Source organism: Echinococcus granulosus (genome assembly GCF_000524195.1).
Source record: "Echinococcus granulosus chromosome Unknown EG_S00014, whole genome shotgun sequence".
Taxonomy (NCBI): Eukaryota; Metazoa; Platyhelminthes; class Cestoda; order Cyclophyllidea; family Taeniidae; genus Echinococcus; species Echinococcus granulosus.
In genome coordinates, this window is record NW_020170394.1 from 42,857 (window position 1) to 67,155 (window position 24,299).

Sequence of the window (24,299 nt, forward strand, 5' to 3'; positions counted from 1 at the left end):
ACGACACTCAAAAGAGGAGGGAGGCCATGTAATGCGATAGTGGTTTATCCCTCGGTTCTGGTGAGGCGCCACTTTTGTGCTTCGAATTAGCCCCCTTGTACCTCGCTGGGTGGGCTGGCCTTTTGGGCCATGCCAATAGCCCAGACACCTTCTCCGTGCTAAATATATACATTCTGCACGAGTATTGTGTCTTCTTTCGTCTTCAGCGAGTCTCGGGACGCTACATTATGGTCACTTCTTGGTTTGTCTAGATGTATTTGTTGCTGCGTGGGCCCTTTAGTCGCCTCAGGTTTCGATCGAGCCGTAGGGCATGCTACGTAGTGGATTCTAGAATTTCATTCTTTTGCATTTGCCCCCACATCATTAAACCGGGTAAAGTGGTTGGAACAATGCATTTTTCTCTGGACAGATGTCGTAAAAATGACAGAGGGTAGGGGCTTCATAGGTTGGGGATAAAGGTGTCTGCTCCGTCTCAAGGCTTGTATATATTGCCAGCTGTTCAACTAAAAGGGCGAGACTAGAAAAACAAGTAATAAAGTTAATAAAATCTCATCCTCAAGATACGTTAACCAAAAACCTACCCCCATACTATTAGCAGGAATGAGCCATTATTTTTGGTTTACATACTTGACTGATCTGAACGTACATGCCAAGCAAAATACATTTAGGCCGCTAAAAATAATATTTTTACATCTTTTGATAAAAATCATTTTGCTGATTAGCATTTTGCTTTCCAAATGGCTGCAAAACGGCTTTTGTTTTAATCAGCATCAACGCTGCCGGGTATATAAGTGGGTAACTTCCCAAGTAGTAGGTTGTGATGATTGGTGCACCGCCTTTGGGTGGCATGCTTGTCGATACTCAGTCAAGTTTAACTCTGACTGAGAACAGACTTCTCACTTCTTCTTCTTCTTCTAAACTCCTCAGTAATAATGAAGCCGTTGAGAGTGGCTATTCTGCACCTGCTAAAATACGGAAGATATCTGAGGACGAAATTAAACATGAGAGCCTCAATAGCAACTTTTCAGCTCTTTTGCATCGAGTAGACCATGCTTTAACAACACACACTGATATGGTTTTCCGAACTTCTGGGGATCTTGCAAAGAAATCAGGCGAAATTTTTGAGTACAAGGTTGCACCATCTGCTGATATAAGTGATGCCAAGGTATCACGTGCTGTTTTTACCTATTTTCTAGTTCGCTTTAATATGCTATGCTATGTCCTCTTTGAATCCTTACAATTCGCCTTCAGTGCCTGCAAACAAAATAAGACTTATTCGACTACTCGAAGATGTGGAAGAGCATGACCCCGAATTTATTCTGAAGGTGTGTGTTGGCATCCTGTTTTACAGATTTTAGACTGCAGTTTACTGTCGGAAAGTGTTGAATATTAGATATACGACAAGTTTTATCATTGCCTTTGCTGCCGATTCATCTGCTTGTCGGCCTTATTTGTCGAAATATTATTCCGCTGCAGTCGGCCTTCCTTCCGATTGGCTTAAAATAATCGAAATTTATAGGGTTTGAGTTTTTTTAGTAATTTTACTTCTAGTCTTTCGATCCTTCAAGGAACTTTTCTTTACCAAATGCTTTAAGACGAGCAATGGTGGAAAAATTTCAGGAATTTGATCAATACCAGCTTGGTATGTTGGCATTATTGGAAAAGCTGATCGCCTTTAGCCAAATACAACAGAGAAATAGCTGAAACAAAGACAAATAAAAACACACGTGAAAAAAATGAAGTGCTGAGGCATACATTGTCGTTGAAAAAAATGATCCGTCATTTGCATATATCTCAACCTGTTTTGGTTGTTATGAGTCTTTTGGGCAAGACCTATCCCACGAGCGTCTCAGATTTCATCGAGAGTGGCCTTCCCGGTGAGTGGAATCCCTACCTAGCTGGAACTCGCATGCGTTTGCCCGTGCCGTATACGTGGGAAACGGAACTTTCAAGGACCCCAATGCATGACCAACTGGATGCTTGGCACAATCTCATTGGTAGACTTCATTATTTTGATGCTTTTTATCAATTATGCATCTGAACTTCTATAGGACTTTATCCCATGATTTGAGTCCCATTAATTTGCAATCGTATTTTATTTGTATCCTTATCGAGGTTGATCTTGAACTTGAATAATTTCATGCAACATTAATTTTCTTCGAAGACTCCGGGAAGCTTCCCTACATGGCTACATTGCGCAATCTTCGTAATCTCCTGTTGGTTGGTATAGACGAGGCCCACATGAGAAAGGTGATTCGCAAATTGACGACCGAAGTAAGTTATTTTTTTGGATAATGCAATAGAAGTAAACATTGAGTCGTTATTGTTGTTTTTTTCTTTGGAAAATAGAGAGAAGTCGCATCGTCAAAGCAACTACCGTTCAGATACTTGAGTGCTTTCACAGCCCTCAATGAACTTCGTATCGCTAAAGAAGCGCAGCCGCATTTGCCAAAAAAGTTAGCCAAGTATAGTAAGGATGAACATTCTTTTATTTCATTGTTTAAATGCTACTTTCCTTTATGTCTGCCTTGACTCCGATTTGATCCATTCTGTGTTTATTTCGTCTATTTTTTGCTTGCAATATTTTGACCATTTCATTTATTTACGCTTTTAGGAGAAAGAAAGGAAAAAATAAGAAGGAAACGCCTGAGCGAGTAAGATTAAGTTTTTTTGACATTCTGGTAAAAATTCTAGGACCTTTGTTGTCTTTCCGTCTCTTTATTTTTGTACAAAATTACAAAAGATTAGTTACACCTCATTGACCTCATCGTATGGCCATGGCAAATCCTAGAAAGCATACCAGCGCTCTTATCTTCCAGGGGAAGGTTATGTGGAGTTGTATGGAGTATCATCTGGTGCTATTGACCTGTCAAACGCGTAAATAGTGGTTTCATTGGATAAAGTTGGGGCGATGTTGTAGTCTCCTGAATCGCCTCATGCAGATGTTTTCTTCTGCTGCTATGCCGTTTTGGTTTGCTGCGAGGAAAAGCGATCCTATCGCCTATTTGAATTTGTTCCGCTAAAGTGTACTACTACCTTTGATGATAAAAACTCTATTTATAACTTTCGTGAAGTTATCTACGTTCAAACTGGTTTGTATAATCGGCAAATTAAGTTAGTAATCCATCTCTTCCCACAGACTCGATTTTAACAAAGTGAAGGCTTTTGAAGATGCGATCGAGCGAGCTTTTGATCTCTCAATTCACCTCAATCTACCGACAATATCTGGATCGACTTTGATCATTGTGAACTTACGGGAGGACTCGTTGTCTGATTTGCGTGTTGGAAGCGATGTACGCTTATGTGGAGTTTTTTATACGCATAATATTGTATTGCTTGAGTTAGCTGGAAAGATTGTATATGCGGGCCATGTTAGCACTTGTTACTACATTACAGTGAACATCCACTTTTTACTACCCATTTCTTTCCAGTATGTTTCATCTCAACTGTTGCTGGCCTTCATGTGCATGGCAGTGTGTGAAGACTATGATGCCCTCTTTCACTTATCGCCCAATGTCATTTACAATTCGAAATATTTTGCCTCACTAATGCCTGGGGAAGGCGCCCTACTTGAAACCGTCAAAAGAGTTTCCACCATTCTGGAGGTAACGTATTGATATTTAATGACATTTAACTTACTGAAACATACTGCCATCAATACTCCCCATAAGTAATTCTTTCGGATTTGCTTCGGGCATTCAAATTCTTCCAACTTATGATGGGCTTCATAAAACTCACGCTGGACATCTCATATTGAAAATGTCTCACGAATCTGCCTTTCTTGGTGCTCGATAAAGTAGCAAATTTGCGTGTCTTTTTTTAGGAACCACCGATAGATCCTGCCAAGTTAAACCCTATTGGTTCTGAAGTAAGCTTATACAGTGAACTTTTCACAAAATAATGATAAACTATTTGAAACTGCTAATGGACGTTTACCTTATTTAAAGCTGCCAGTAATCAGTCCTGACAAAGTCTTTGGACAGATTCTAACTAGCAGGAAGAAGGTAAGTGATCATGTCATTTTATTTTTATTTATTTATGCTCTTTGTTAATTCGTATAGTATACTTCCATGGTTGTTCTTGGGAAACTTGTGCCCGGCTACAGGAAGTGGCGGAAGGTCTACAATGAACACGTGGGCTTTGTTCACGGCATTGCTGTGCAAGTTCCATTTTCACAATAGCAATAACTAAATAGTGGTGGTTTTTGCGTCTTTACAATCTCATTTGCCCCCTTCGAAGGCAAGATTTAGCATTTGTGCAGGGAATTTGTTTCATGTATTCAAATGCTTTTTGGTCCCTTGTATACTGCTATATCAAGTTGTAATTATTGTAGAATCGAATTTAGCCCTCATCCTTTTTTTACGCATATAGTAATGATGCAGATACGATAAATGGTCGGGATAGTGGAGTACACCTGTTGATTAGCATCGAAGTTGGGTCCTATTAAAGTATTTACAAAAAACGCATTGCAGCTATGACGAGCCTCTTGTGGGAGAGGACTGGATGTTGCTGCAAGATTATTCCGACTCCTGCATTCAAATATTGGCGCACATGGGAAATCAGTCCCTCGTGAAGCAAGTCGAAATGGTGGATCGTCAGTTGGACCTCTCGTCCAAGACTTACACTAATCGTCATCCGACCACTCTCGTTTCCAATACTTGCCAAACGAGCATCGAATTACCGGCGAACTTTCTACGCGGCAGTGGAATAGCAGCCGTGCAGGTTTTTGTCTCATCCACATTTCAAGACATGTATGGCGAGCGAGATCTTATCTCCGGCCTCATCTTTCCTGCCCTGCGCAAGCAACTCTCCCACCTCGACTATCCAGTACTCCTCAATGAAATTGACCTCCGCTGGGGCGTGCCCGAGGTTTTTTCTCAGTCCGGAGAGAGTCTGCGTTTGTGTCTGGAAAAGGTGGTCACATCTGACTACCTTATTTTGCTTGTCGGTGAAAGGTATATCGCTTAGCTTTCCTCTTTGTTTCATCGCTTTTAACGAGTGTCTCGTTAATTCCACGATATCTTTGCTTTCAAAATCTTGATTAAGCCTGTACTTGAAAAGAACATTGTCTAGTTTTTGAGCTTTTTGCACATTTATTTTACGATTTATTATATTTTTCAATTTAAGTCCATTGTTGTCCGCACACAAACGGAAGGATAATCAATCTTCATAATGTTCATTTCTTTTACCTTCAGTTTTCTAACATTTTAACGATAAAATCAATTATGGAAGTGGCTTTTATGAAATTCCCATTCCAAGTAGTGTTGATATCCAACGTGGGATCGAGTAAAGCTGAAAACTGTCCCATGTTATAGGTATGGCTGGGTACCCAGTGAAGAAGTCGTACAGGCACTTCCTCCAAAGCTTTTGGGACAAGTACTGAAAATTTACAAAGCGGGCATGTCTATTACAGAGATGGAGGCTCGTTTATTTATCCAACAGAATTGGAAGAAAAGGAAAAACCTCCTTTGTTTCTTACGTGATTCCGCTTGTTTGGAGTAAGTTTCTCCTCGTGGTAATGCGAAATGATAATCAAAAAGCCTAGAAATGCATGCTATCATTTACAATTCCTCTCATATTCAGAGGCGTGCCTTCTGATCTCAGAAGTAATTTTACACAGTCTTCACAACGGGATCGTGAAAGACTGTTGGAATTCAAACAATTTCTGAGGGAAAATGGCCTTATTCTGCTGAACACGTAAGTAAATGCTTCATCTTGAAATCTACGCCCACTGCTAATCCACAATTCTGATTTTTGCCGTTTTCTGTAGATACCCTGCTTCGTTCGCAGGTAGAGTCGGTTCCGTGCCCATGATGGGTAACTTGGGAATTTTGGGCGAGGCCATATTCAAAAGTCTCTACACTTTGATTTCCGATTGGGTCAGGTCTCATCCCACTGTCTCGGTAACCGATTTCCTTACCCTTGTGCTCAAAAAATTAATTAATAATACGACGCTTTTTCAACCCCTTGATTAAAACTGATGAAATCTAGGCAAAAAAAAGCTGGCAATCCATTTATTCAAGTTCACTAAATAATTGGGTATTTTTTGCAGCCCAAAACTTCCGATTTAGTATAAAGGGGCGGTTCGCCGAATTCGATGCCGAGGAAGAGCGTTGTTGATGCATGGACTAGAGTGAAGCCGGCAAACCTCGCCTGTAGCCGCGTCAGTAGGAGCGATGCTCAGCCCAGAGGCTGTTTTTCACTGATTACTGCACCATGGGGTGAAATCACACGGAGGATGTGGTCAGATGGTGCAACCTCTCCGCTGCCCTCGCGTCTGTGCCTGCACTCATTAACACGCCTTAGCCGTGCGCTTATCGCCTTAGCCTTTGGGCTTACCCGACTCCCTTGCAAAATGGGCTCTCTGCATCACTGTGCCTTAAAAGCGATCATATCTCAACCGCTGTTTGGGATTATTTGTGTCAAATCACTTGTGGTGCAGGCGTATTCTTTTGAATGGCATGAGTTGATTAGTGTTTGAGCCAAAAAAAACACCGTTTTTATCAATATTTGAAATTATGCAATAGGTAAGAGGACGTGAAAAAGCCGCAGTGATAATCTGGCATTAACTTTATGCGCAATCATGTGACACAAGTAATTGTGCTATTACCTTAATCGGAACGTCAGCAGTTGGCGTATTACTAACTGTGCTATTTTGCTTGTTTTCAAGCCTTCGTTAGAAGATGGTGAGATTCGGCAATGCGGCTCATCCGTACCAACTGCGTATTTGGAAGCGATTGCTGCCTCTGTGGCCCCACGGCATCTCCGAGAGGCCCTTCACGCTCTCTTGGTTGATCTGCCCATGCGTGGCGCTCAAGTTCGACTCTCTCGGCTGGCTGCGACCAGCCAACATCAAACACCTCACCTCACGCAGGTGCTTCCTCTCACGAGCATCAATAGAAGGCACCAAGAGCGTGTTTGTAAGTCTCCTCGATGGGAGCTAGGGCTGTGTGTACGTGATAATTTGAGTTGTGGTAACGCTATACAGAACTTGAATTTGGGGTAGTTTCGTCTATTCCTCATTTCTTGCTTTTGAATGTTTACAAAGAAGTAGCCTATTAGACGGAAACTTCTGTCCAATTCTTATTTATATGACAAGGCTCCTTTTCTCTGTTTTTAATCGTTAGCTCGGGATGGTGGTGTGCTTTGTTTAATCGGTTCTCATGGCAGCGGAAAGACAACTCTTGTCTCGGCTCTGGCAATTGTTCTATCAGACTCAAACTGGACGCCCGACATGGCCTCCTCTCCCTCCCTCACAACCTCCTTTGACTCACGCGCTGCCTCTAAGGCTCAAGTCTCGGAGGCTTTTCGAAATCGCTCGCGAGTATTTGTACACCTCACAATGGGTGCCTACTCTTCCACCACTCGCCATGCCGGCCTCCTTTTGTGTGCTATTCCGCAGATGACCCAGGTGAAGGAACTGCTCGACACCTGGATTGTGAGTGTGTTCAATGAACTGCGAAAACCTGCCAGCGGACCCAACCCTGCCCTCGGGCAACAATTGAACGCTTTGGAGAATGAGCTGCAGTCAGCGGGGATTGTGAACGTCACTCAGGATTCTGATCTTGTGTCAGTAAAGCTCGGTTTTACCCTTAATTTAGATGTAAACCAGAATTTCCACATCTATACAATGTCACATTTCCACCATTGCTTTCCTTTTTTATACAGCAAGAGCACCGAAATATTTCATCATTTATTGCGAATAATTGGAGAGCATGTTAAGAATCACTACATATTCATCGTCGATTCTGTGGATCACCTTGTACCTGCAAATCTGACTTGGATTCCAGAAGTCATTCCAGAGGTGGGTCGCATAATATTCACAGTAGAAATGCCTTTCTTCTCTGAGTCGATTGTGAAAAACTCCACTTTCGATTATCTAATTCGCTTATCTTCATCGGTGGACACTTCAGTCATAGTCATGCATTTCTCTGCCATTCATTTCTGTCGCTGGGGCGAAGTAGACTTTTCTCTGACGACTGCTATCTTTTGTTCCGTATTTTAGAATGTGAAATTCGTTTTAACATTGAGTGGTGAATCAAAGACGGCGCGTACTTTGTCGGTCCGTCCGGACTGCCTTTACCTGCGGATGAGCGAACTCTCACGGAACGAAAAGGCTGCCGCGATCCGATGCTACTTTGCACAATACGGCAAGGCTCTCAGCGACAGTGGATTTGGCAATCAGGTAGCTTGCAAGTTCATCTGTTTAGTCTCACTTAGACTATATTTGCAAAAGGCCTGCACTGACACGCATTCCTGGACTCTTGCGGTGCTTGTTCATGCGCGTAGGCTTCAGAAAACACCCACTTCCACACTATTTGCTAACTATGCACATGGTCATTAAGCTTAAGACAAAGTCCTGCGAATTAATGAAAATTTTAGTGTCTCCCGATTTTTAACAACGAACTTTGGTCATGTGATAATGTTTTCTTAGAGAAAAAATAATAATAAGCTGCCTAAAATCATTATTTCGTTTTAGTTATCAAGACTAATCAGAAAGCGAGACGCTGGGCTTCCCCTGTACTTGAAAATGGCCTGTGATGAATTACGGTTGCATTCTACCTTTCAAAATGTAAGTTATTCTATTATTAACTTTAGTATTTTCATTCACGTTTGTAGTATTTCATTGAGTCATATCTGCGTTCAATGTAGGGTCATCTACCCAATTCAAGGCATTCTGAGCCGCGCAGACTAGGCTATCGTATCTTTAAATTCAAATTCTGTGAGATAGACCTCATGCTCGTGATATCACCATTTGAGTTATCTTTTCCTGCTCAATTTAAATTTTACCCACGAAAAGTCTTCCAACCACCAAGTTCATCTTGGCTTTAAAATCAAGTACACAACAGTGGTATTGATATAACTTCACTAAACTTGATCCAATTATCTCTGCTGTCAGTATTTCATATATTTCTTCTTAAACTGTAAAAACACTTCTGATTTCATATCCTTGCCGTCACTTCAAGCTGGACAGCAATTTGAAAAGCCTACCAGAACATCTGTCTGACCTCGTAGCCCACATTGTGGCGCGGGCATCGGTGTGTTGTGGTGAGAACCTTGTCAAAACTGCACTTGGCTGCATTCTCTGCTCACGCCATCCACCCTATCCGGCCCAGCTCCAGCGCATGATCAATGTCTGGCTCTCTACGAACAGCGAACAAGTCACTCCCCAAACAATTGCTTTTTTCAACGGCGATGGGGACGAACTCCCAAAGGAAGACCCAACGACACATCCTGTCCTTACCACAATGGCTCTGAATGTTCTTCTCTCACAACTTCAACCACTTATCATTGGCGTAGAATCCACTGACGAGAGCAGCCGTGGCCTCGTGGTGTCAGGGGCTGAGCAGGTTGAAGAGACAGATAGTGAGGAGAGGCCTGAACTGAGCCTTTTTACCTCTGGGGGTCTGCGGTTGTGCAGTCTGGAGGTGGCCGATGTGGTTCGACGCCTGTGCTTCTCATCTTGTGGGCCCCTCAATCGATTCTCCGCCTCACGCCGTGTGGGCTACGTCAAAAGCGTAGTTGATAGTAAGGCCGGCAGCGAACCACCTCCACTTAGTTCTACCCCTACAGAATTGCAAACTTACCGGTTGCTGCTTTGCGAAAATTACGACAATTTGGAAGACAAAGTGTACTATGCGGTGAGTATTTTTTGCACGTTACTCAGCTTCGCACCCATGGTTCCATTCCGGTATTCGATATAGCCAACTTAGTGTGCCAAAATCGGTGTCGATGAAGCTGATTAAATGCTGAGTGCCTATGCATGGATGCTTGTTTTGTTAATGAATCAAAACGTGATATTTGGCCTAGGATATGTCCCATTTTCGCACTATTTGTCGGTAAGCTTTTGGCCTTTCACCTATCACCGTGGCGTTCTTATTTGTAATCTAGTTTCGGTGTATTTACTTACAATCACAAAGCAGTAAGTTAGCATCCTCGAACTATTTGTGAACTCCCAAATGCTTTTTTCGTATTGTAGTTTCACGCGAAAAAACTTGGCCTTGCCGTATCAACATTGAGCAGTATTGGCTACATTCAACAAAAAGCCCTGAATAACGACATTCCCGGCGTGATTGAAGAATTTCTCGGGTCCGGTAGGTCTGCTTGTGTTTAGGTGATTACTATGCGGCACAAAAGTTCTTGATTGAAATTAATCGAGTTTGGGCATATCGAAAAAAAATGGTTTTTCGTTATCCTACCACGTTCTGTCCCTATCCCAATTTGACATTGTTCCATGTACCATTGCTGGCGCATACTTTAAAGTGCCACTGTGTGTTAGCTTGCAATGGGTTTGAAACACAGGTCTGGTTATCGTATGTACTAAGCAATTGTATCTTGTAATGTTTATTCCTTGTTGGATGACGAAGGTTGTTATTTTTGTGGATTGACTGTACTATTACACTTAATTACCACGATGATAGTTTCAGGCGCGTTTTGCAAAGCCTATCTGGCTTTTGAAGAATCCAATCGCATGATTTTAAATGCATTTGCAAATACTTTAATCTATTTTTGAAAAAAAGATATCTCCGATCCTGATACAAGAACCGCCTGGTTAGAAGTTATTGACAAGGAGCGGGGTACTATCTTTTCGGTGATTCGCCACCTCGTCCTTCGGTCTGGTCACATCTTGGCTAGGTGCGTCTCAATGGTTGTGGCAGTTGTTTTTTAGCAGTGAATACCCCTCTATATGTAGTCATACAGCAGGGATCGATTGCTTAGGCCAAGACTGACAATATCTCTTGTCAGCCATGATCAGTTAAAAGCTGTTTTACAGTGAATATCACGTTAGTTATATTTCATTTTATCGCGTCCACTAGCATTCCCTTCAGAGTTTTATAATCTAACCCATGGTACTTAATATTCTACTCATCAATGATATTACTCACAAAAGTTGTGGTTTTAACGAGCCCTATCAATAATTCCTAAACAGTGTATCATTTTGTCGTACTTCTTTGTAGATTCCCTCATCTAACGGGGCAACTCCTCTTGAACAGCCTTCCGGTGCATTGCGAAGGCACTCTGAGGGAGGAAATAGAGAGAAGAGTTAGGCTTGAAAGCAGCTCTGCAGTTTCGCGCTGCAATACTTTGAGTACAGATTATCTACATGATGTGGAGATGATTTGGAGGCTGGAGGCCGTCATTTCTCCGACTGGGCTTGCTAGCGATGGCCATCAGATTATCGCTTGTGGTGGCACTAGTGGAAGCATCACTCTCCTGGATGTTTCATCCGGCAAGGTAATCGGTGATGAAGAGTAATTCCTCTTATGAATAATTGTGCATTTCTATTTGTGTCCTTTGCAGGTGTTAAACACTCTTTATGGACACAGCGGTGCCGTGAACGCGATTGTATTCATCTCGCCTGCGACAAATGCTCTAGTGACACGTTGTATGCTGCTTTACTCCGTCTCTGCAGATTCAACAGCGTGCCTGTGGAAACTCGTGCCATCGAGTGTCAGTGGAAAAGGTCTGGTTGGTGTGAGATTGGCGCGTATTTCAGGCCATCACAATCGTGCTATCACAGCCTGTGCTTGGGACTCCCAGCGAAGGCACCTGGTCACTGCAGGACTTGACGGACTGGTGGGCCTCTTTGCTGTCCAACTCTCTCTTAACAGCGATTCAGACGGTGAGACCAACTCCGTCTCTGGCTATGATCTGGAGTCCTTTAAGAAACCTCAGCGCTTCTTCTCCACTCGGCATGAACCGATAAATGCAATGGTTCTTGTGGAGGACAAAATTGTTGTGGGTTGCTGGAACGGCACTCTGTGGATGTTTGAAACAAACAAGTGGGAAGATAGAAAAGTACGTGTTTTCGTCAACTTGTTAAAGTCATCCGGTAGACTGTAGTTCTTAAGCTGGCACATGGATTCCGATACCAAATAAGAGTTGCCGAGGTGAAAGTGGGATGGCGTATTTGATGATTTGTTAAAAATCCTTCCTGAGTCAAGAAACTGAAATGTTTAATGATCACACCAAGGTGCCAGTTGGTTACGATAAAGGCGAATTTCTTCCATTTATGAATTGTTGGTCATTTTTTAAACAAGACTTCCAAAGTTCTGCTCCTGGGCTCTGAATGTAACGCATTGCGAGGCCAGACCCGTGATGGCGCCTACTTTGAGCAATGGGCTGGTGTCCGAGGTCTTCATGCAGCAGTCGTGGCACTCGCCTACTCGGGACCCAAATGCGACGTCATCGCGTGTGCAGATTTTGTCGGTGAGGTGACTCTCATCAATGCCAGCACTTTTGAGTGCATTGTTCACCTGGAGAAGACGTCCCGTCTGATTCCTCGGCACGTTTTCAGTAGGCTGTGCTTCCTCAAACAAAAGGGAAGTGATGACTGCCTACTGGCACACACTGGCTCCTTCACATCAGTCTCCGGAGCAATTTCTCTGTGCAATATTGACCGGCCTCACAAATTTGGTGTGTCGATATTTCTTTTCTACTACTCTCTCTTCCACATGAAAGTGGTGGAATATGTGCATATATATATATATGATTTTCTATGTTCAGATACTTTATTTGAGGAACATGCGAAAAGTTTGGAGATATGCATTGGAGTCAGCTTAACCAAGTCTATAATTGTCTTCGGTACCTACAATGGAGGAGTCGCCTACTTTAATGCCGACGCAGAAAAGGGTCTCATTCAGCTCTGTCCCTCACCCCAAAATAACGCCTCTAGGATTCAGGCTCTCGATTGTTTCCTCCTCAATGACGTGGCCAATTTTGCATTGCTTGCTTACGGCTCTGCTCGTGGCGATGTCACAGTACGCCTTGCTTTTTCTTTTCTGATTCTCATGGTGAGCCTGTGAACGTGCAGACTATTTGCCCTCTCTCTACTATAGTTCGTGATTTTTTCGACAAGAAGAGCTACCAACGGGACTTTGGAATTGAATGGACTAGTTGGGGAGACCCAGCAGCCCTTCTCTGTTTGGCCGCATGCTTACGGCCATCAGGAAGGTGGGGGCGGCGAGGCCGGTGGGACACTCGCCATTGCTATCTCGGCTTCCCAGGGCTTTGCCGTCTCTGGTGGTGGGGATGCTTCGTGTTGCTTCCATATGTTTCAACTACAGGATCTCAGCTCCATGGGTTGCCATTCCCGTACCATCAACAGTGATTCCAGAGTAGTTGCTCACTCTTTAGGCGTTTCTGCACTTGCTTCTGCCAACAATATTGCTGTCTCAGGCGGCAAGGATGGGGTCAGTGTCATTCTACTTATGCATATCATGTTTACTATACCAAGGTATACTTTTCATGCGTCATTCCTTGGTATGTCTCCTTAGTGAATGTGCTTATCTGACTTTCTGGAAAACTCGAGGTGGAATCAGGTACTGCAACGCGTGGCAGTTACCTTACCTTGTAGGTTATCACTAATAAGGCTTTTTAATGTTAAATTCGGTCCATCAATCAATTGTTTAAATTATATAGCTGTTAATTCATCAGTGATAGTTTATTAAGGCTGGTAATCCCACAAGCAACTGAAATGTTTGCGGGGATTTCATTCCAGTGTCAGTCAGAGTTTGCAAAATAAGTCGTAATGCATATTATGCAACCTTCTACTAGTTTAGGAAACCTTTCCATTGCCTAATCCGGTGTCATGATTACCAACAAAACTTGCTTGCTACATTATCTAACCTTGAAAAGACTGTCCCTTTTATGTTTCCTTTTTGTTGCTTCTAGCTCCTTGCCATTTATCAAGTGGATAAACAAAAGTCTTTCCAGCCAGTTACCATCCTTGACTCCGTGCCTCAAGCTCATCGGGACTGGATAACATGCCTCGCGATAGAGCAGAAGGACCCTCAGCACTATTTAATTGCATCGGGAGGAAACGACCATGCCGTCGGGGTTTGGTTGCTCGACACCGAATTGGAGGCTGGGATCAACCCTCTCTCTCAGATCTGGTTTACCACGGAGCATGTTCAACCCTTGACCAACTTTTCTCTTAAGGTATGCATCTTTACCCTAGGCTCATTACCAACTACATTTTTGACCCATCTTAATAATAAGTTGATTTGCAAGTGTTTTGCCAAGAGCCCTATCCCTTCCTCCAATAGGAACGTAAATGTCTTATTTAGACGCAGTTGGCACACATTTGTTCTCAAAAATAAGCTTATTTAATTTATACAGGTTAACGTTCCAAAAAGCGCAAGGTATTTCCTTACCAGCTGTTGACCACACTACTATCCCTTCATGTGTTCCCCCGTGTTGCTGCTGTTTTAGGATGGGCTGCTGATCTCGGCGTCCGCGGATGGAGTGATAGTAGTTTGGGAGGCGACAGCGTCCTCCATGAGAAAATTGCGAAAATTCACACTTTCAGGAGCATCAGAGGGCAGCAAATTGGTGATGATGGACCTTACTGACCCCGAAATCTCGATTTTGAATGATAAGCCCACACCCCTGTCGGATGACTTAGGTGAGATGTTTTGGCTACTGTCTGGGCCTGCGACAATGGTCACTCAAATCAATGAGCACGACGTAATGTGGTCTAAAGGATGTGAGGTGTAAACTAGTTTTATTATTAATGTGCTATAGTTCATTAAATTGGTGGAATTGTAAGGTTTTTTCACTCCGCTACCTGTGGTTAGCTTGAATAAAATTGAGTCTGCTATTTATCGGTGAATGACCGTGATTTGGCTTCCAGTTCCCTAAATAAGTCAGACTAATCCGTGCAAAATTACATGATCCAAACTTACGATAACATCCTAATTCCATGCTTGTTTTCAGACTCTGCCGTCGATTTGGACGCATTGTCTGGGGACGAGGATAGCGATGGGATATCGCCCACCACGGCATCGAAAAGACTCTACCCCGTCACTGTGGCCGAGAAGGTGCTGGATTATCGTGCACTTACCCGTCTCCGCATTGCTTGCCTCCACTCCGACGGCGTCCTTAATGTGAGCATCATTTCGCCATTTTTGCCTCGTGAGGAGCTTGCCTGTGCTGGGCACGCCAGTGTCGCTGACTGTAGTGCGATTCACCTGGTCCCGAGTGCAGAGAGCGGCGCTCTTGTCTCCGCGTGCACCTCTGACTCTCAGGCTGGTGAGGTTTGCCTCTGGCGATTGGACAACGAAGAATCCAAATCTAGTAAACATTTTTGGTTTGTTTTTTTTTGCAGTCTATGCTTTACCCTACTGGCGATGTAAGCTCGTTTTCTTTACTATTAGTTTTGTTTTCCCCTTTATTATTTTCTTTGGTACTCCAACTTGTCCTCTTTATCATGTAGTATTTGACGTCGACTGCGTAATGCAAGAGGTGCCCCGTGCCGAGTAGATCCTGTCTGTTACCGCACTTGAGGCATTTGGCTTATTTTGTAGCCCATAGCAGAGATCTGGAAAGCACTTGTTTTTTTCTGAGCCCTTGATGAAGCCAAAGCTCTTTTGCATAGAAATCATTTTGAAATCAATGATGAGTTGTCACAGTGTTTTTTTCCTTTTCACTTTTCTAATCACGTAGACGTGCCTCGGATTTCACACCACGGCGTAATAACAGTCATCAAGGAGAGCAAGGGCTACATTTTCGCAGGTAGCGATGACGGCCACCTCTTAGCCTGGCGTGTCAAGGATGGACGCCAACTAAACATTGAAAAATTTGTGCCGAGCGGCTGCATAAATGATCTGGATGTAAGCGTATCCTCTCAGGAGAACGGAAGTCTCGAGGTCACAGTAGCTGTCCTCGTCGGTCGATCTGTCCACTTTTTGACTCTCTCTTCATCAACCGAATCAGAACTCGTGTTTGATTGCTCAAGGTGTGTTAGGATTGTCGCGTCAAACTCATCAAGTTATTATCAATTGGAACTCGCTTAATTACTTTGCATCTCTACTTCATGCAACTGTGATGATTCAAACTTATCCAATTTTGCTTATTTGTAGACTCGACCTGCCTACAGAATTGTATTCGATCATTCTAATTCGTCCACTGTCAGACCCCACAGAGTCCACTTTCGTAGTAGGAACGGCTAAACGGACTCTGATCTGCCAACGTTTAGGAAAGATGCCAAAATCTCCTGCTTTGTAAGTCAATAGAACACTTACCAAAATGAGTAAATCGTTAGCGTCATCGTGAACATAAGTGCGTATGACACAATCCCAATTAAAGTATTAATACTTGCGTAAACGGAAACATAGCTGAAGTTTTTGCGCAATCTCACTGCACGGTTTTCGTTGCCTACTTTTTAGGCTTACGGACGGCATCGTAAGCTCCTTGTATGAATATACCTATAGGTGAGTTCCACTAACTCCTAAAGCTCACTCTACATGCAATCGGTGCGTTGCGGATATCTCTTGTTTGCTAAACTGGAAGTGCTCTTGATTCTGCGAAATCCCAATGAGTTGCTTTTTTGAGATTCTAGTCAAATTACGATTTCAAACCTTTGAACTGCTTTGTCTTTTTAACTCGACAAAGTTTTTTTCCTAAACCATTGTTGTTTTTGAGTGGCTCATGGGTTTTAGAGCTTTTATTTAAAACTTACCTCTAATCGATGTTTTTTAGTATCACCTCCAGTGGAACAGCTCATTACATTGGCCTTTGTGATGGCAAAATGGGGTTGTTTGATGTTGAAGGAAAGGTGAGTTTGGTGTAATTCATTAGTAGCTATCCCAGCTGAATATAGGTTGATAGTGAAATCACTCGTCTTCAACGATATTATGGCACTTAATCCCATTATGAAACTAAGACCGTGGCTTATAAACTACCTTATTTGACCAATTCTTGGTACTACATGATCCCATTTCCAATGTCTATTGACAATAGCGCCTTAAGGCTGTACAACGAGAAGATGAGTCTACCTTCACTGGTCTACAGGTGATTCGCCCAAAGAGTTGCTCTACAACGTGAGTTTTTGCCAGTAACACTTGAGGAAATTCATTTCTTTTTTTAAAATAACAAGGTCAGTACTACTTCTCATTGTTTATTCATTGCATATTGCACATTAGTTTCAGGCGGGAATAATGTTTCTCTGTTTTGCTTGAATTTTATATGCATAGTGCGATTAAAACCCACAATTTATTCATATGAAACGAGGTGCCTGTAATGCTCATCTGTGGTTGAGTAAAAAAAGGGATCCTCGTTCTATCTTTGTAGAAAACTACAAGCATTAATGGATGTGGGTGGACTTGCAATCCTTGATAGCATTACTCCCCCAAATGGAAATGAACCGGGAATACAATCCCATGAAATTGTGTTATTAAGTCCCAGTGAACTGTGTTGAAGCTTATTTTCCCGGCACTATTTTTATAGATTTTACGCCTAAAAAGCTTATTGTATACGACAGATCATGCGTTAATTTTGCCCACTGCGTCCTTCTCTCACAGATACCTCTTGGTCTCTGGAACGCGGGAGAATGGGAGAGCTAAAGGCTCACCCGTAGCATCCTTCGTCAGTCTACGTAGTGATCCCTTCACCCCTCTCTCAGAATATGTGGTATGAGATAGTCTACGACGATATTCTATTCTCTGAGGGAGCGCCAGCCAGTCAGATTACTTAATTTTTAACTCAAACCAATTACTGTGGTTAAATGTTTCATATAAACCTTGGAGATTGCGCTTTTTTCAGCTTCCTAGGGGAGAAGTCGTTACGGCGTTTGCCGCAGTTGAGAACAATTCGGAGACGGTACAAACTAGCAGCTACTTAGTTATTGTTGCAGGATCCGACGGAATCCTGCGCTACTTGCGATGGATACCGTCGCAGCCCACTAAGGAGGTAGGTCAGCCCCAAATCAGGATAGAGATGATACGACCACCAATTCGTGCTTAAGTTAGCATCAATCTCCCACACCAGCTAACACTTGTAATGGTTTTTGCTCATTTTAGCCAAAGCTTATTGGTTACCTTCCAACTGGAAGGAAGGTGGTGAAAGTCTGCGCCACGGAGCCCGATCACTTTGCCGTCGGGTACAGCAACGGAGACGTTGGGATGTACCGATTCATCAAAACTTCTGTTCTGTGACAGTCCCCCTATTTAAAGTTCCATATATGGTAAAATGAGTTTTTTTAAAACTAAAACACTTTAATATGTTAATCAGGGAGATCTAGACAAAATAGAATAGTCAACAGATTGTCCAAATCTGGAGGGGTCGCTGCTGTCTGTTTTGAAGCCATTTTTTGCGAAGAAGGCACATGCCGGGGAATTAAACTTAAACACCGTCAAGATGACTTGTGTCATTTGGTTGTCGGCTGCAATTTTGTATAGGATATGCAACAACTTCTGGCCCAGATTTAAACCACGAACCTCCTCCACTAACTGAATTTCGTAGCAGTAGAGTATCGGTCGTCGAGAGTCAACTTCAAAACGAAAGTGAACGAAGGCACAGGGTTCATCGGAACTTGCAAGCGAGGAGGGGGGAACATTGTGTCGACTGAGATCACAGCACGTCTTAAAATTCGCCAAGAAGCATAATAGAAAGTGTGAGTTGGCGGAGAAGAGTTCGTCAAACTTGGTGTCACCATTCCATCCCCATGATGACTTCATATAAAATCCCTAAAAGTGGGCAGAGGAGTATCGGTAACTTCAAGATCCGATTATTATTACACACGACACGAATCCGCAAACCAAATGAGCGATCCCTAGAATTCCCATCCATACCTTCATATTCTGTTCCAAAATCGAGAAAACCTTCGCTTTTTGGTTTGGCGTCATTTCGGAAGGACAAAAACACTTAACAGTGAACGAGCAGCAACAACAGTCCAACGTTATACAAGAGTCAGTGTTGAAACTCCTTCGTATCAGTTCATCGCTTGAAAGTTTTGTCGCAGACATAACTGCCGCACGGGAATCGCCGACACAGCCCATTTTGCGAATGATTCCGCGATCCTGAGAGTCCCCATCGGCCTCATCAAACGACATGGTCGACACCAGGACTGACAGAGAACGAGATAGCAGTACAAGCGTTTGGAACAAATAGGGGCGTTTTTAAAGAGAACTTCCACCTAACACTTGCAATAAACAAGCTTTCAAATTGTGAAAATGAGCTTTGAATCCAGAGCGCCATTATCGTAAGTGCTAATCCATATATAAAGCAAAATTCTTAAATGAATAAAAAAATTTCACTTTTACAAAAGATGAGCATTCCTGACGAAACCCCGAAATATTCGCTAGTTAGGGTACTAGTAGTGACTATCATCGGCATCAAGGTCAACGTGCATTTGGGATGCTGCTCCATCTGAGTGTATAATTTTGTTAAGTAAAATTTAATCTTGTGCACATATTGTAAAAAGGTGGGTTTTTAAACACCCATGCCACATTAAGTGTTTCTGTCGATTTAAAGTTTACGTGAAGAGCCAAAATCTACCTACAAACCCACTGAATGAGTCAGTTGGTTTTGCCATATTATCCATAACGCGATGGCTTTACTAGTTTTTCTCCTTTACATTTAAAACATGAATAGATTGTTTTTAATTGTCTCTCTATTTGTCTGCATTCGATTGCTGTAAATGTGCTCTGTTGAAAATGATGAAGAAGTTGGTCTTTTTAACTGAATGGCAAATTTTCCGCTTTATTTTGATTGCAGGAAAAGTCGACTGTGCGCACTTTGAACGATGTCGGATGTGTCCTCCCCCTCAGGCTCTCTGAGTTCGTCGAATGGAATGCGCAGGTCAAGTTTTTCTTCTCAATTTTCCGTTTAATAGGTTCGCAGAGTAAATCAAGTGAGGGTTCGGTTTCCGCACACTCTCATGTCAATCATCGCGACATATTTGGAAGCGATACCGGTAAGTGATTTTGTGAATTAACCTTGCAGAAAGCGAAAACTCAGAAGTTGTTTCACCTGCCCGAAATCAGAAAACTATGGATGTTTCGTCTGACGACAGTGAGGAGAACACTTATGCGGTATGCCTTCTGCATCCATGAAGTATTATCCATTAGAAGGTGTCTTCGTCCAATCTCCATAATACTGCTGTTAGTACAAGAGACATCTTGGGATCTTCTTCTTCAGAACCAGAGTCTGAAGATGACGTACCACTGGAAAATAATAAAGTCCGGTCCCCACCAACTTCTAGTGATGATTCCATTTGGGGCTCTTCCAAAAAGCGTGGTTTTGCCAACGAAGTCGAAGATCTCAATGGGCGTGAGCAAGACGGTCATCAAGAACCAGTAATAGAGGAAGAAGAATCCGACGAGATTCGTATCGCCGCGGATTTCCCTCCTATTCGTGCTGATCTTGGCAGGTATGTACTTATTCTTTATTTCATTTTATTGTGCACCTTTGAAATGCATCCATTTTGGTTTAGGGAAATGTACTTGGTGAAGATGCCGAATTTTTTGTCAGTTGAAACTCGCCCATTTGATCCTGCCTTCTATGAGGGTGAGCTGGACGAGGATGAGGTTCTTGATGAAGAGGGCCGTACAAGGCTCAAACTAAAGGTTTGTTTTTTTATTACAGCTTATCTCTCGTCTTAGGTCGAAAATACGATTCGTTGGCGCCTTGGTAAAAATGCAAATAATGAAGTCATTCAAGAGTCTAATGCTCGGATGGTTCGATGGTCCGATGGATCGTTGTCCTTACACCTTGGTGATGAGATCTTTGATGTTCATAAAATGGACATTCAGTCCGACTTTAATCATCTTTTTATCAGAGAAGACAGGGGCCTTCAGGGTCAATCTATTTTTCGGAGTAAACTCAGTTTTAGGTAATTGTAGTGTTTGCGTTCGCCGCTTTTGGCTATCTATTTTACTTTCGACTTCTAGTTGCTTGTATTTTTTACCACATAGACCCCACTCAACCGACTCATTCACTCATCGCAAGATGACTCTTTCTCTTGCTGATAAGACAAGCAAATCGCAAAAGGTATGGGCGATAATTTATCTACAATGATAAGCTTTCTGCTTGGATTGTTCAATTGGGTGGAGATGAAGGTGATATCCCAACCATTATGCTGATATCCTTCGGTTATGCTTGTATATACACTTGCAGGTGAAAATCCTACCCGTTGCAGGCGCAGATCCGGAGTCGAATCGGAGTCTGGCAGTGCGCAAGGAGGAAGAACGACTGCGTGTGGCGCTGCGTCGTGAGAGTCAGCAGCGGCGTATGCAGGAGCGCCAGCTTGCGGCAGCCTCGGCACACCGCCAGCGTCGGCCCGCCCCTGGTCCCTCCGGCTACGAGAGTTTCGGTGACAGCGACGCCGACATCGCTGGCAATTCCGTGTCACTGAGCGCAATTAAGAGGAACGCTAGAGCTGGCTTTCTCTCTTCGCAGAAAAATAGGGGTGTGTAATTTATCTCTATTTGTCCTCCTGCCTCGAAGCTGGTTCTGACAGGCTTATTACTACCAATACCCATTTCCTTTCCGTAATTTAGTAGTCCTGTTTAAGGGGCCAATTTTTTCCTGCACCCTAATGCCCAACACTAATGCGTCCATCCTATGGTTCTCATCGTTTGGTAATTTGTGGTAGGTCGGTCCGTCTCTGATTCGGATGATGCCTCCATGAGTGACGTAAGCTGTCATTTGATAATTTACGCAATTTATTGGTATTAATGTTAATTTATTTTCTTGTATTATTGGCTCAAGTAACTTATATGTCTTTTCGTAGCGGCATGCTTTTTTCGGGGATATTTTACTTAAAGCTTGGAGAATAACTTTATTATTAGTTTTATTGGGCTTTTTAAGCCGTATCGCTTTCGCTTATACTGACTTAAACAATTGAGGTTCTTCGCAATTTGAGTTTTCCTATTCTTACTACAGTGTTTTATTTCTTAAGCTTTCTGACGCACCACGGCGGAAAAAGGCGCGGATTAGTGATGAAGACGATTCGGGTTAACTTTTTCATCAATTCCTGTATATATTGTTCCTTTTAAATGACAGTGCCACTTACTCTTTTTTTGTCTTCGTCTTCTCTCGACATTGACACCCCTTTGGCCGATGGCGGGCATGAGATTTCTTCTAGTGCCTTAGGTGAATCCATTGGGTGTGTATTGGGGCGTTGTTATATTCATATTTTTGGGAGGGCGGGTACCTCGAGGTTGGTTTTGCGTCATCTGGCCGTGTGTTGGGGCTTGCCCTTGGGCTTTGTGGGTCGTGTCGACTATATCTGCGGCCTCAAGGCGTGCTCTTCGCACGCTTAGTAGGTTGCATTATTGTACGACAGAAACAGTGGTCGACGTAATTATGTGTTGTGGACTGTTTCAACAGCGGTGGGGGGGGGGGGGGGTCAGGTATCTTATCGGTTCCCCTAGGGTGGAGGGGCACAATGGTAGGGTTGCGCACGTGGTGTTGTGTCTTATTCTGGTAATTCAAATCCTCTGCTGCAGGTTTGCGCATGCATGGGTTCATTGCGTTATCTGTTTTACATGTAGTGCACGACGCTCAAAAATATTTTCGGTTTTGTATTTCTTCTAATCTCATGCGTAATGAGTATAAAATAATCATGGAATCTGGTAATCTTGAGTGTTGCCGTTACTCTTGATGGTTTGCATAGACTATTTGTTAGTCCATTTCTACAAGGATTTTTCTATTGGCTCTCGCGTCTTCGGTCTTAGACCATCGGATCGAAAAGATTGAGGCGGGAAGACACCTTATTGTTTGTATAGTATAGGAGGTTGTCACAGTCTATGGGTGACCAAAGTTCGTCTTCTCTTTGAAGATCGATGACACTCGTCAGCCGTGAGGTTGGGACAAATGAAAAGATTGTCATCGGTAGGTCATATTCGAGCAAACGTGTCCTATACTTCAATTGCTTCCAAAGCCGAAGGCTGACAGGTAGATGTTCAGGGCGACCAGTAGAGTTTCACATAAGACTGGTAGGACTTTAAACTAAACTTAGTCAGACCATGTCAGGAAGGTAAATAAGGTTTCTTTAGGTAAATTCCTAGTACTTTGTGTTCTCATTGTTCACGTACTCGCCTCTAACGAACAACTTGTAGGAAAATGAAACCACTACTTGCCGGCACAAAACGAGGTTACAATTATGGGGAAAGATAAACTCGCGATTTGTCTAACTGCACTGTTAAAGTCGGTACGCTTTTCAACGTTGTTTATTTGCTCTACCCACCCTCATTATGAAGCGTCCTCCCGATATCTTATTATCGTGATTAGGTCCGAGTTATCATGGGTATGCTAGTACTTAATGCAAATTTTGTACTTAAGCAGACACACCTTTCTCCCTGTCTCTACTTGTAAGCAAAGAAAAGACTGGAGAATCATTGCGGCGAACAATCATCCCTGCGGTCGATAACTATATATATAATCAGAATTTACAGAATTTGGTATTTTTAGCGAATTTATCAGCAGCAGATCGTGCATTGATCCGCTTTATTGTAACGTCTGTGTAAGTGTTGTCATAAAGGTCTATTTTGCGCAATATTCTAAGCAGTCTTTGAGTCAATTTTAGTAGTTTACGGTTTTTGATGATCGCATCTTCTAGCCAATCGTAGGTGGTTTGTCTTTATTTGTTTTTAGTAATCTTCCACCATAAGTAAACCCCAGTCTTTCCAAATATGGAATTACCTATCAGGTGTATATTCTTATTACATTTCTATCATGCCTATCCTAAATTTCAACTTAACGATACCGCCATAAAATCGCCTAAACTTGTTCCATGCTGCACATGAATGCCTACAATTATAAACAGCGGAACTAGGCAGGACATTTAAAATGTGTTGGAAAATCAGCACCTTAGCAGTTTTGGATCGTTTTTTAGTACTATTTTGACTGAAATCTCGTCGCTGACCCATGTCTCTTATGCAAAGTTTGGTGGACAAATATGTGTTCTGTAAAGTGTAGCCTTGATCTGTTCTCGAAATCCCAATTAAACGACGACTTAAGTTTGCTTTAACTTCTTCAGACACTGTTCAAGTCGGGAAACAGCTATGAAAAATCCTCCTCTGCAGAATACAGGAGAATATGCACCCCTGATATTGTCACGAAATTGTCGAAATATTATCAAAAACTTGCTTCAAACTAATCCACTATTAGTTAAAGAGCTAGAAGTTCTGGCACCAAATTACGAAAGGAACTGCGAACTTGGTACGAATAGCTTATCATCATTTTACTAAAGTACTTTTTGCGATAAATATGCCGTGAAGAGCGTATGTTATTAACCAATAATCGCTTTGTAGCTCATGAGGAACCTAAAATGTACTTGTACTTAATCGTCGCTTTTACTTGTACGTTTTTATGAACAATAAAATGTTGCTATTTCGCAAATAATGCAGGTTCACTAAATTCCATGAAGCCGTATAACAGGAACTAGTTTATTGTTTGCTTGTTGGTAAATTGTGTTGAAGGTAAAAGGCTAGATTACTATGTTTGAAAGCAGTTTCACCTCTATGCCATGAGGTTCACGGGAGGAGCGCCAAAGATGTATGACTGGGCGGCTA

At 42.7% G+C, this 24,299-nt stretch overlaps 3 protein-coding genes across 3 annotated transcripts; 2 read left to right on the plus strand and 1 right to left on the minus strand. All coding sequences in view use genetic code 11, as the record gives it.

Moving 5' to 3' along the window:
* Nucleotides 1–820: 820 nt before the first annotated feature.
* Nucleotides 821–17,936, plus strand: EGR_02877 (Telomerase protein component; the record flags this gene model as incomplete). Its single annotated transcript, XM_024492126.1, has 41 exons — nt 821–1,165; nt 1,197–1,325; nt 1,359–1,520; nt 1,552–1,642; nt 1,680–1,997; nt 2,165–2,274; nt 2,350–2,470; nt 2,615–2,654; nt 3,140–3,293; nt 3,432–3,605; nt 3,824–3,868; nt 3,948–4,004; nt 4,062–4,163; nt 4,483–4,955; nt 5,316–5,498; nt 5,584–5,697; nt 5,771–5,903; nt 6,671–6,920; nt 7,128–7,569; nt 7,669–7,804; nt 8,006–8,185; nt 8,480–8,572; nt 8,967–9,641; nt 9,980–10,094; nt 10,521–10,635; nt 10,959–11,235; nt 11,302–11,799; nt 12,042–12,417; nt 12,508–12,761; nt 12,840–13,193; nt 13,675–13,941; nt 14,215–14,407; nt 14,719–15,078; nt 15,448–15,739; nt 15,864–16,004; nt 16,170–16,214; nt 16,483–16,558; nt 16,744–16,823; nt 17,304–17,412; nt 17,545–17,691; nt 17,802–17,936. The coding sequence occupies 41 exons, from the start codon at nt 821–823 to the stop codon at nt 17,934–17,936; spliced, it is 8,361 nt and encodes a 2,786-aa protein (XP_024353321.1).
* A 72-nt stretch (nt 17,937–18,008) lies between these two features.
* Nucleotides 18,009–18,833, minus strand: EGR_02878 (N-acetyltransferase; the record flags this gene model as incomplete). The annotated part of the gene is made up of 2 exons (XM_024492127.1): nt 18,009–18,467; nt 18,573–18,833. 2 exons carry the CDS (start codon nt 18,831–18,833, stop codon nt 18,009–18,011), a joined length of 720 nt encoding a protein of 239 aa, XP_024353322.1.
* Nucleotides 18,834–19,420: 587 nt separating this feature from the next.
* Nucleotides 19,421–21,742, plus strand: EGR_02879 (RNA polymerase-associated protein LEO1; the record flags this gene model as incomplete). Its single annotated transcript, XM_024492128.1, has 10 exons — nt 19,421–19,447; nt 19,498–19,696; nt 19,726–19,814; nt 19,851–20,152; nt 20,216–20,348; nt 20,385–20,614; nt 20,697–20,772; nt 20,899–21,190; nt 21,377–21,417; nt 21,683–21,742. The coding sequence occupies 10 exons, from the start codon at nt 19,421–19,423 to the stop codon at nt 21,740–21,742; spliced, it is 1,449 nt and encodes a 482-aa protein (XP_024353323.1).
* Nucleotides 21,743–24,299: the final 2,557 nt, after the last annotated feature.